Source organism: Ammospiza caudacuta, chromosome 6, assembly GCF_027887145.1.
Source record: "Ammospiza caudacuta isolate bAmmCau1 chromosome 6, bAmmCau1.pri, whole genome shotgun sequence".
NCBI classification, from domain to species: Eukaryota; Metazoa; Chordata; class Aves; order Passeriformes; family Passerellidae; genus Ammospiza; species Ammospiza caudacuta.
The window spans coordinates 64175697-64188116 of NC_080598.1; the positions used below are offsets into that span (position 1 = coordinate 64175697).

General features: G+C 50.2%; 1 protein-coding gene across 28 annotated transcripts in view; it reads left to right on the top strand.

Moving 5' to 3' along the window:
• Positions 1-12420, top strand: part of TRIM9 (tripartite motif containing 9) — a 68374-nt gene that overhangs the window by 36551 nt on the left and 19403 nt on the right. For 23 of the 28 annotated variants that reach the window (XM_058806536.1, XM_058806543.1, XM_058806544.1 and 20 more), the window contains exons 3-5: positions 483-605; positions 9526-9636; positions 10987-11140. In XM_058806536.1, the coding sequence (XP_058662519.1) occupies positions 483-605; positions 9526-9636; positions 10987-11140 (388 nt within the window). Of the gene's footprint in view, positions 1-482; positions 606-9525; positions 9637-10986; positions 11141-11181; positions 11188-12420 lie in introns of all 28 variants that reach the window. The other 5 variants (XM_058806549.1, XM_058806557.1, XM_058806560.1 and 2 more) reach the window with 3 other exon arrangements.

Sequence of the window (12420 nt, forward strand, 5' to 3'; positions counted from 1 at the left end):
CCAGAGCACAAACCCCGTGGGCTGGAGAGAGAAAAACAAGCAGGGTGGGACTGCAGGGGCTAAAGCTGGAATGGGACAATGAACTGCAAGGTGCAAATGGAGCAGAACTGATCCCAGGGACAGAGCCCGTGCCCGGCCGTGCATTTTGGGGCCATTTTGGTTCATCTTGGGTGCAGCCCTGGCTGGGCTCTGGTGCTGCCCAAGGTGGATCCACGGAGGAGATACTTTGAATAAATCCCTGCTTTATTCTGGAGCTCCATCCAGCCTCTGTCCTAGCTCAGCCTTCTCAAGGCATCCCCACCTCCACATTTACCACCATCCCAGGCCGTGCAGATCCCACATCCAACACTGTGGATTCATGGGGGGTCACTGATGCAGCTGCACGTGATAAAATGACCCCTGTGGCACCATTAAAAGGGCAAACCCAGTTTTGCAGCTGGCCTGGGTTTGTTCCCCGGGCTGTGACCCCTCTGTGCCCACAGGAGAACAGCGTGGAGTTCGAGGCCTGCCTGGTGGCGCAGTGCGACGCCCTCATCGATGCCCTCAACAGGAGGAAAGCCCAGCTGCTCTCCCGGGTCAACAAGGAGCACGAGCACAAGCTGAAGGTGAGCCTGGGGTCCTGCAGGGGATGAGGACTGGGACGCTGTTTTTTGGGGAGCTCACTCCTTTTCCACGTGAATTCCATCTTGCTGCAGGTGCCCAGCCCACTCACAGCACGTCCCTGACCAAGTGCTGCTTCCTCCAGGTGGTTCCCACCAAGTTGTTGGGTTCATTTCTAGTCCTTAGGTCAGCAGAACCACATGGAAAATTACTTTGTTCATGTCACATGTTGCTCCCAAGCTTCTGGAATGATCCTGCAGGATCTGCTTGTAGCTTCTGCTGAAGCCCTGAGCCACTTGGTGTCCTGAGATGTCACCAGGAGCAGGCTTTGCTCTGATTTCTGTGCTGTCATGGCCTCAGGGTGGAGGTGGCACTGAGGTTTCTGGTGCTGGGGAGCAGCTCAGTGGGAGCTGTGGGAAGGGGCTCCTGGTTTGTGCCATTCCCATCACACCATGTCTTCCCAGCTGCTGTGGGGCTGGGAAGGGAAGCAAAGGAGCAGATCTCACCTGGGAGCAGTGGAACAGGGGCAGCCATGGCCAGAATTGTTGGACAGAGGAGTTGCACCCTGGCCATCAGTGATGGAGTCCAGCTGAGGGGTGTCACACCTACATTTGAGATTCCTCTTCCGAGGTCATTTCAGTGTTCTGCCTTCTGTGTCTCTTGGCCTTGCTTTGGGCCACCCAGGAGCTGCCAGAGGGATTCCTGGAGCTGCCTAAAACGAGGGTGAAAGCCACCAGTCCTGTCTGCATGCAGACCATGGGCAGCATGAGGACATTTCCACGGGACAGGGACAATGGCAGCTTTGTGGGACCATCAGTGCTCATTGCCACGACAAAGCACAGCCCCAAACAGCCCCAGCACAGAGGGACCCCCAGTGCCTGGTGGGCTCCCTGTCCCTCATCCCCTTCAGGGCATGCTTAGTTAAACTCTCACAAAGGCAGGCAGCACAAAGCAATTTCCCTGCTCAGCACAACCCACAGAGGCCTTTGGCTGAGGGAATGGATCTGCATCCCCCTGTTTGCTCCCATCCATGGATCTGCATCCAACTGCTTGCTCCTGTCCTGTCCATGGATCTGCATCCCCCTGTTTGCTCCCATCCATGGATCTGCATCCCACTGCTTGTTTCTGTCCCATCCATGGATCTGTATCCCCCTGTTTGCTCCCATCCATGGATCTGCATCCAACTGCTTGTTCCTGTCCTGTCCATGGATCTGCATCCCACTGCTTGTTCCCATCCATGGATCTGCATCCCCCTGTTTGCTCCCATCCATGGATCTGCATCCCACTGCTTGTTCTGTCCATGGATCTGCATCTCCCTGTTTGCTCCCATCCATGGATCTGCATCCCACTGCTTGTTTCTGTCCATGGATCTGCATCCCCCTGTTTGCTCCCATCCATGGATCTGCATCCCACTGCTTGTTCTGTCCCATCCATGGATCTGTATCCCCCTGTTTGCTCCTGTCCATGGATCTGCATCCCCCTGTTTGCTCCCATCCATGGATCTGCATCCCACTGCTTGTTCCCATCCATGGATCTGCATCCCACTGCTTGCTCCTGTTCCATGTCCTCCATCCCACCCCACCCACCCTCATTATCAGCGGGGCTTTGTCACCGCCCAGGCCTGGTCCTTAAAGCAAGAAGCAGCCCCTGGGTTTGTGACTGGGCTCCTAAATTAGCCCTGGAGCTCCCCAGCTGCACGTGCTGTGGGGAGGGCAGGAAGGGCTCTGTGCTGCCCTGGCAGATGTGGCACCTGGGCCTCATCCAGGCAGAATCAGAATCATGGAATGGTTTGGGTTGGAAGGGACCTTAAATCCCATCCAGTGCCACCCCTGCCATGGCAGGGACACCTCCCACTGTCCCAGGCTGCTCCAAGCTCTGTCCAGGGACATTCCAGGGATCCAGGGGCAGCCACAGCTGCTCTGGGAATTCCATTCCAGGATCTCCCCTCCCTCCCAGCCAGGAACTCCTTCCTCATGCTCATCCTAACTTGCCCCTGCAGTGGGTGAAGCTGCAGTGATCTCCACTCACTCTGAGGTGACCCAGGGCCCATTTCCATCTGCAGAGAAGCAGGAGGTCACCTCCTGGGCTGTGCTTTGGTGGAGCTGTGGGCAGGGAGAGCCCTGCAGGGCTGTGGGATCTGTCCTGGCCAGTATTCCCATCAGCACAGGACACATGGGCCACTTGTGCTGGGAGGCCTGTCCTGGATGTCCTTTTTTCACTGTCCTGTCCTGGAGCATCTTCCCCTGGGAGATGAGTGCCCAAAGAGCCTTGGCATGCCCAGAGAGCCTTGGCAAGCCCAGAGAGCATTGGCAGTGCCAGGGAGCCCTTCCAGGTCCCAGCTGGGACGGGGCCGCCGTGTCCTGGCTCTGTCCTGGAGTCTCCCCGGGCTGCTGCTCCTGCCCAGTGGGATTTTGGCCATCCTGGCACCGTGGGATGGAGGGAGCAGGAGAAGCACAGGGCACAGAGCCCTGGCACAGGGCCACAGGCACCTCTCAGGACACGTTCCCAGCCCCAGTTCCCATCCTTGTGTGGCTGGCACCGGGATTTGGGGTGGCTTTGGGTTTAGGATTGCCCTGATTTGCCCTGACACACATTTCATGGGGAAATCCAGCCTGGAACTGGGGTGGCTTTGGCTTTGGGGCTGCCCTGCCTTGCCCTGACACACATTCCATGGAGGCAGGCACAGATCCAGGCCTGACTCTGGGCCAGCACTAATTAATTGCTGCAGAGCAGGGAGAGGTGTGTGAGGACACCAGCTGGGAAGGGACATCTCCCTGCCCTTGTGCAGCCTCCAGCTACTCAAGAATGAGAACCTGGGCTTTAAAACCCAACATCTGGAGGAGCCCTGGGGCCGGGGCAGCTCCTCCTTGTGTGTCCTTCCCAGTGCTGGGCCTGGTTTCCAGAGGAGCAGTGGGTGATGTCCTCCCTTGGGCAGGTTTGTGCAGGGACACAGAGGCTTCCCTGGAGTGCTGTCCCTGGAAGAAATCTCTCCTCAGCTCACCACACACACAGACTGAGCTCTGGGTGCTCCTCTTGAAGCCCTCAGCAGCATTGTGAACCATTCCAGTCTTTTTCAGGCCATGGGATGCCTTTGCTCCATGATTTCTCCAGGTTGCTGTTTGCCACATTTCCCAGGAGAGCAGATGGCACAAAACACTCCCCAAGGCTTTCTGTCCATGGCACTGCCTCTCCATGGGTGAAATGCTGCTCCTTCTTCAGGGTTTCAGTGAGGATTTCCCAGTGGAACCAGGTTGGAACCTGTTGGATCAGGTTCCTGGTGGTGCCAGCACTGCAGCTCTGCTTTCCCAGCCCCTCTCCTGAGTCACCACGGGAGCACCCACCTGGAAAAAGCTCTGGCTGTGGGGTTCTGCACACTCAGAACCTCGCCAGGGTCTGCCCTGGGGGTTTTCCAGCTGGGATTTTTCCATCTGGGCGTGCAGGTGAGCCAGGGTGAGGAGGGTGACATCCCATCTGTGTCCTCCGTGTGACATTCCCAGCAGGACTCACCCCAGCACTGGGAAGGTTGAGTGCCTTGAAGTCTGTTATCCACCCAAGCACTTGAAAAAGGAGGAGGACACTTAAGTGGAGATGTTATTGCCTTCTAGGAGCTGTATTAAAATTAAAATGTAAATTATAGTTAATGCCATCTCAGGGAAGAAAAGCTCTTGAAGGAACTGTCCTATTTTAAGGTTGTTGTGAACTGCTGTGAGTGCACAAAAACCCATTTTATAGGCTGGAATTAGCAGCCAGATTCTGGCTGTCGCTTTATTTAGCACTTAAAGGGGGGGAAATTGGTATTTGGTAAAAAATGACCACAGAAAAAAAGTGGAGCTTCCCAAATCCCCTCAAAATCTGAGCCAGGCTGGGCTCAGTCTCTTCTCTGAGCAAACAAAGGGAAACAGCCTCAAGGTGCTTCAGGAGAGATTTAGATTGGAAAATTTCTTCATGGAGATGGATTTCCAGGCCAGCAGTGGGATCACCATCCTGGATGTGTTCAAACCCCTGTGGATGTGCCAGGTTTTCCTGAGAGTCCCTCCTGGCCCCAAAGCCTGCCCCTCAGCCCAGCACAGGCTCTTGCACAAATCCAAGGCAGAGGAACCCCCAGATTTCCCTTCCAGCTCCCTCCACCAACAAACTCTGCATTTCTGGGGTCCCAGGGAGTACAAATCCCTCCTGCATGAGGAGAATCCCAGGGTTCTGTGGCTTAGGAATCACAGGATTCAAGTGGCTTCATGCCACATGGAAAATATTTTGGCTTTGGTGACCCCACTGGGTTTAGACCAGGCCCAAATGTGTGAGAGATGTTGATGTCTTATTTCTAAGACCTTTAATTTTACTGATCAAAGTGACTGATGGGATCTTCCTGCCCTGTGTGCATCCCATTTCTCCTTTAAAGCCCCACTAGATCCCAACCAAGAATCCTTTTTATTTGCCTTAAAAGCACTTTGGCGCTGGTGAAGGCAACTTGGATTTCTGCTTTTGGCTTTTGTGCTGTAGAGATGGTGAAATTAAAATGCTGTTTTATGCTCTGGTTCTCCAGATGGGTGATGCTGGATCCCTGAGGGAATCAGAGTTAGAGAAGGGCTGGGACAGGGCTGCAGCTTTGGATTCACCTGGAAAAGGCTGCCCTGGGAGTTTGGAGTGTCTCTGCTGCTGGAGCCTCTTTTTTTCTGGTCTTGACCACCTTAATAGGAAAAAAAGCTTTTATTATGTCTTCACCCAGCAAATGCTGTTTCCTGGAGGCAGCAGATGGCAATTCTGCTGGAAATCCTTGGAAAGCAGCAGCTCCAGCAGGGAGAGGTTCACAAATTCATTATCCTGGGCAAAGCAGACAGAGACTTAAGCTGCAAAGAAGATAAGAAGATTGGTGTAGCAGTCCCATCTTTGCTGCCTTCCCAGTGGCACGTGCGTTTCCCCACAGAGGGGTCGGGGTGGCTTTTCCAGGCATTCCACGTGGGATCCCCTTCCCAGCAGGCAGGGAGTGCAAATCCTGCCTCTGCCATGGCTGGTGCAGCCAGGATGAGCCCTGACAGCAGGGCTGGACCCCACAGATTGGTTTTATCTCATGGTCTGCAGCTGGGAGACCCAAAATCCACACAGGCAAAAACCCTTCCAGGGGCAGAGGAGTCCTGAGCAGGAGGGGTCACACAAAGCCAAAAAGCTGCTTTGCACCTTCTGGATCCTGTCCTGGGGGACTGAGAAGGGAAATCCAGGGGCTTGCCCTCTTCCAGGGAGGTCAGGGTGGGAGTGGGATCTCCAGGAGCTGCTGTTGGCTCTGCTTTACCCTTGCAGGGCCTGAAGGGCTCCAGGAGAGCTGCAGAGGGACTGGGGACAAGGGATGGAGGGACAGGAGCCAGGGAATGGCTCCCAGTGCCAGAGGGCAGGGATGGGTGGGAGATTGGGAACTGGGAATTCCTGGCTGGGCTGGGATTGCCAGAGCAGCTGTGGCTGCCCCTGGATCCCTGGCAGTGCCCAAGGCCAGGCTGGACAGGGCTTGGAGCAACCAGGGACAGTGAAGGTGTCCCTGCCACGGCAGGGGTGGCTCTGGGTGGCTTTTATAGATCCTTTCCCATCCAAACCATCCTGGAATTGTGTGATTCCACCCTGGAATTGTGTGATTCCATCCTGGAATTGTGTGATTCCCTCCTGGAATTGTGTGATTCACGCCAGCAGAGCTGTTCCAGTGCACTCAAGCGTCACAAACTGGAATTGAATGAACTCCCCGCTCTAACAAGAGCAGTGTTTGAGCCAAACCCAGCCTGTGCAGGTCCAGCTCCAGCTCAGAGCATCTCCACCAGCCTCTGGACAGTGTCCAGGGCCAGAGGAGCAATAGGGGAGCTCCCTCTGCTGCCCTGTCCACCCTGCATCCCTTCCTCCCTCTGCCACAGCCTGGCATTGCAGAAAGCAGCGAGGAATGGATGCTCCCTCAAAATCTGCAGCTCTTCGGGAGAGTGGCCTTTAATGGCAATTCTCACAAGCTGTGTGTTGTCCCAGATCTCCCAGGGAACAGGATGAAAGGGAACAGCCTCAACATGCACCAGGGGAAGGTTTGGATTGGGTATTAGGGAAAATTTATTCATGGAAAGGTTTGTCCAGCCCTGACACAGGTGCTCAAGATCTCCATGTCTGGAGGGATTTAAAATTCGTGTGGACCTGAGGACTTGAGTCAATGTGGATTCTTTGTTTCCTTTTTTTGTTGTTGTTGGTTTTGGTTTTTGGGGGGTTTTTTGGGGGGTTTTGTTTTGTTTTTTTGGGTTTTTGGTGGGGTTTTTTGTGGGTTTTTTTTTTTCTTTTTCGTGGTTTTGGTTTGGGGTTTTTTTTCTTTTGTTTTTTTTTCTTTTTTTTTGTTAAGGTTGTGGTTAATAGTGTGAGATGTGTTTGAACTCAGATGTTTATAGGTTCTTATCTATGTCAAAGTCTCACAAGCCCTGAGTTCTACAGCACTTTACCATATTAAAAATGGAGTCATATCTCTCTCTCTACAAGGTCTTTTAAAGATAAACTGTTTAATTAAGCAATTATTAAATTATTTTAACTTAATGGCTAACTACTCATGTCCCACAATATGGACATTTTTATCCAATTACACAATATTACCTAAACTTATGAAGGATTAGCTTCTGCTTTAAAACTTCTGTCTTGTGTTATAAATATATATATATATATTACTACATATATATTTTATATATATTATTACATTATATATATATCACTACATTATATATATTTTTTTTACTACATTTTAAAACTCTAATCTCTACATTTTTTACTCTGTGATGCTACACACTTCTATTCAAACTCCACACCCATAATCTCAGTTCTATCATTTAATTTTGGAAGCTTTTTCTACAGTCTCAGGTCCGTGCAGTGTTCTCTTGGGGGTCAGAGCCTGTCAGCACAGAAATCTGAAATTCTCTGCAATTCCCAGGGTTCCACCAGGGCAGTGCTGGGGGCACAGTTGGCCTGGGTGGTCTTTGAGGGCTTTTCCAACCTGAAGGAATCTGCAAGGCTGGTAATTCTTTTCTTCCTGCTAGGTGATTAAGTAGAGGTGATTAAATCTTAATTAACCAACACGTGATGGCCCTGCAGGACTCACAGGTTCCCGCACTGTAATTCCTTTCCCCTGCCCATCCCTCAGACAGCAGTGCTGGCAGAAGGGGCAGCAGGCACTGAGCTCCCAGGAATGTCCATCTGTGGCACTCACTCATATTTTTTGGAAAAATCATTTTGCCCAGGATTTTTCTCCTGGGAAGCTGGAAGCCTCAGAGAAAAATGAAAACAATATTATTTCATTTGCTTCTCTTGTGTTTTGCTGCTTTGGAATGTGGTTGGAGATTGTTTATCCAACAGGTGATTGTTTCATTGGTTTCATGTGAATTGTTTTGACTTTATGACCAATCAAGGTCAAGCTGTGTGGAGGCTCTAGAAAGAGTCATAAGTTTTCATTAGTATCTTTCTAGCCTTCTGTAGGTATCCTTTCTGTATAATATAATATAATATAATATAATATAATATAATATAATATAATATGTATTATATTATATATTACATATACATAATAATAAAACATGTGTATTATTTTATATACAAAAACATATATTTACATATATTTTATGTATTTTTAATTTATATAAAAATATATATATTATTTTATTATATATATTATATCATAAAACAAGAAATTTGCCTTCTAAGAACATGGAGTCAAATTCCTCATTCCTTCCTTCATCCTGGAACCCCACATATACAACATTCATCCCTGTTTATTGCAGCTTTTCCCATCTGGCTGCAGCTGCCAAGCTCATCCTCACAGCTCATCCTCTCTGTAACACTCCACAGAGCTGCACAGCTTTGTTCAGTGCCAGTGGAGGGCTGTACACAGCTTTTTAAAGCTCTTCCACAAGTGGAAAATAAAAAATCTTCTGTGAGCACTTGAGCACATTCATCCAAGAATAAAATCTTTCTTCCTGAGCTGCTCTGCCAGTGAAATCCTGGACCTGCAGGATTCAGCGTGAAGGAGCAGCCAGCTTCAAATAAATAAATAAAAATAATCCTTGTGGCATCCAAATAAATCCTTGTGGCATGCAGCCTGGGCCCTCTGCTCCTTGCTGTGCTTCAGGGAAGGTCAGCAGAGCCCTGAGGCACCAGCAAACCTCACCCTTGGGATGCTGGAATGTGATTCCTTGGGGAAGGAACTGTGAGTGCAAGAGGTGCCTTAATGTGGAGCTTGGGCAGCCCCAATCCAGGCTGAGCTTGGATTTATTTTATTTATTTATCTCCTTTCCCTCAGAGCTCATCCCCAGTCTGTGGAGGAAAAAAAAGGGAATTCTGCAGCATGGTCCCTGCAGCTGCTGAGCATCTCAAACACATCCTCAGGGATGGAGCTGTGGGAGGTGATGTGTTCATCCCGCTGGCAAAGAGCAGCTGCCAGAGTCACTCCTCATCCTCATGAGTGCACTGCCCCAGAGCCAGCCCCACAACCTGGCTGCACGCCCAGGGATGGATAGGGCAGCTCTGGATCCATGGAAGTTGGCATTTCCTTGGCATGGAGCTCACCAGCTGCCATTTGGAAGCTGGCTTAATTAAAGGCAGGGCATGGAGCTGCCCTTCTGCTTTGAATAATTATGTGTGCTAATGATGATTTTGGGCTGAACAAAGCTTGTTAGAACAGGTTGCCCGGAGAAATTGTGGATTCCCCATCCCTGGAAGTGTCCAAGGCCAGGTTGGGCAGGGCTTGGAGCAACCTGGGATGGTGCAAGGTGTCCCTGCCATGGAAGGGGATGGAACACGATTCCTTTGGGTTGGAAGGGACCTTAAAAACTTCCTGTGATTCTGCACTGTTGTTCCCCAGGTTCTGAAGGGTCTGGAGCCCGGTGTGTGAGTGTTGACCAGCCCTGGTGACCCTGGTGTCCTTGTCCCCTGCAGGTGGTGAGGGACCAGATCTCGCACTGCACGGTGAAGCTGCGCCAGACCACGGGGCTGATGGAATATTGCCTGGAGGTCATCAAGGAGAACGACCCCAGTGGCTTCCTGCAGGTCAGGCTGGGGCCTGGGGGTGCTGCAGGGCTGGGGCTGCTCCAGGGGGGATGGCACCATAAAACCAGGGATCTGCCTCTGGTCAGCTCCACGTTCACAGCAGGGCAGGGACATCTCTGGAGGAGAGTGTCAGAAAAATTAATCCACAAACACCAGAGGTTTATGTCCAAAAAGGAGACAGAGCAGTCCTTCGGCTCTATTCAAATAAAGGGAGAGGCCATGGGGCATTCCCCTAGGATCCCTCACATTTTTGGAGGATACAGCCTCCTTTTTATCCCAGTTTCCTGGCTGCATTTCCCTTCTCTCTTCCCGATTTCTGAGGTACAGACTTCCCAAAACACCTGATACTAGAGATTTCCCTCTAATGTATAACCCTCCCTTTTAATTTTTAATTCTTACATAATTTAGGGGGTTTTCTTCCCCATTGTTTCTTTCATCTTTCAATGTCTAATTTCATTTATTAGCAAACTTAAAGTTTATTTCTAAAGGCAAATATATTTTTCCATTCAGCAATCAGTGGAATCCTTCCCATTGTTTATCTCCCAGTGCTAATTTTATCAATCAGCAGACCCACAGTAAAGACAAATCCACCATTCCTGTCAAGAGGGATGCATCAGGGGGTGGATGGTGCATCTCTGGAGCAGGGATCACACCGTGCTCCTGGCTCTCCACTGAGACACCAATACACCAGGCATTCCTGCGCTCCCTTTGCTGTGAGAAATGGATTTGTAAAGGATTCTCAAAGCCTGGCAGAAAGCTCACACAGCCTTGTACACCTGTGTGCAAATCTGAGATGAGGTGTGCTGGCTTAGGAAGGCCATGGAGTAGAGATGACATTGCTGAGACTGAACTAGAGACAAGTTTCAAACTATGGCCTTGCAAAAAGACCGGACATTTTAGAGAATTAGAACTGTGAGAGACGCATTGTGGGGAAAAATAATTAGGTGATTGGGGTGAAGTATTAGCAGCATTGTGTGGCAAAAGCTGATAGGCTGAAAAACATTTTTAAGGTAATAGGTTGGCTTCTGATGGAATGGCGTTGAGTTTTACATCTCTTGTGTCTCACCCTTCTATGAGACTGATAAGGGGATAAAATCTTGTAAAACACCTCCCAGTTGCCCCATCTCTGTAAAACTGGGGTTTTCCAAAACTTTAGCACAAAACCCTGCCATTAAATAGCAGCCAGCACTCCAGGGTGCCTCCTCCAGCCCAGCCTGCAGGGAAGAGTGATGCTGGAAACCTCGTGTGACATCCCAGCCTTCAGCTTGGGAGGCAGAGGGACAGGGACAGCAGGGTGGGGACAAGGCATGGGACACACCCACGGCAGCTGAGGCTGCTCCTGCCCTGCAGATCTCAGATGCTCTCATCAGGAGGGTGCACATGACCGAGGATCAGTGGGGCAAGGGGACGCTCACCCCCCGCATGACCACGGACTTCGACCTGAACCTGGACAATGCCCCTCTGCTCCAGTCCATCCACCAGCTGGACTTCGTGCAGATGAAAGGTAAGGATCCTTCCAGTGCCTTCCTGCCCGGGTTTGGAAAGCCAGGGGTCTGCTAAGGAGGGCAGGAGCCTCGCCTGAAATGGAAAATGTAAACCCCCTCCCTCCAAATTGTTATAAGTTTGAAATTAAGGAGTTCTCAGGCAAAAATATGGGAGCAGGAATAACAGTTCTTTATTAGGGAAGAAAATAAAGGATAAAATAAACAACGCAGTAAACCAAGCCAACACTGCCAGAGTCAGAACCCAACCTGACACCCTGTGGGTCAGGCTGTTGGCAGCAGTCCCATTGGAATTGTGGCTCAGCCCTCCTGCAGGGTCAGGGCTGGTTCTGCTGGAGCAGGGATCCTGGAGAAGGGTGCAGTCTTCCTCTGGAGATCCAGGGGAAGAGGGAAATCCTCTGGGAAATCCAGTGGAGAAGCCATGCTGGTGTTCCAGAATCTCCAGATTATATCCAGGCAGGAATGCTTGGCTGGTGTTCCAGAATCTCCAGATTATATCCGGGTAGGAATGCTTGGCTGGTGTTCCAGAATCTCCAGATTATATCCAGGCAGGAATGCTTGGCTGGTGTTCCAGAATCTCCAGATTATATCCAGGCAGGAATGCTTGGCTCCTCCCTCTGGGCTCACATCTCCCAATGGGATGCTGTAGTTCTTATCAGCCATGCAGGGACATTCAATAGCTGTTATCAGCAGGTGTCTCCCCTGAGGGAGGAGTGATTGTGGAAGAGATAAGGAAAACTGCCCAATGAACAGAAGACAAGTGCAATACAGATGGCAGACAGAAAACAATTTGTTTGGCAATCCAGGACACATCCCAAAGCTCAGCTTTGCTCCTGCTGGGAGCTGCCATGCCAGGGGAAGGGCAGAAAAGGAGAGTTTCTCCCCTCCTGTAAGATATTAATTCATAGAGAATTCTCCAAGCTTAACAGAAAGCTGTCATAGAGTGCATCTGTATGGAAACTATGAGATGAGAAATGCTGACTTAGAAATGCTGTAGAGTAGGACAAAGATTGTTAAGAGAAAAATAGAACTAAAAACAAGTTTCAAAGGCTGGCTTTGCAAATTAAACTAATTAAACTAAATACTTTGGAGAACTATAAAAGGTGTATTATAGTAGGACCCACAAGGGGTAATTTTAGATGATTGGCTTTAAGGCATTTACACCATGGTGTAGCAAAGGCTGATAGGCCAAGAAACACTTAAGAGTGTATTGTAATTAGGAAATAGTTGTCTTCTGATTGTGATGGTGTGAATTACAACATCTCTATTGTCTCACCCTTCT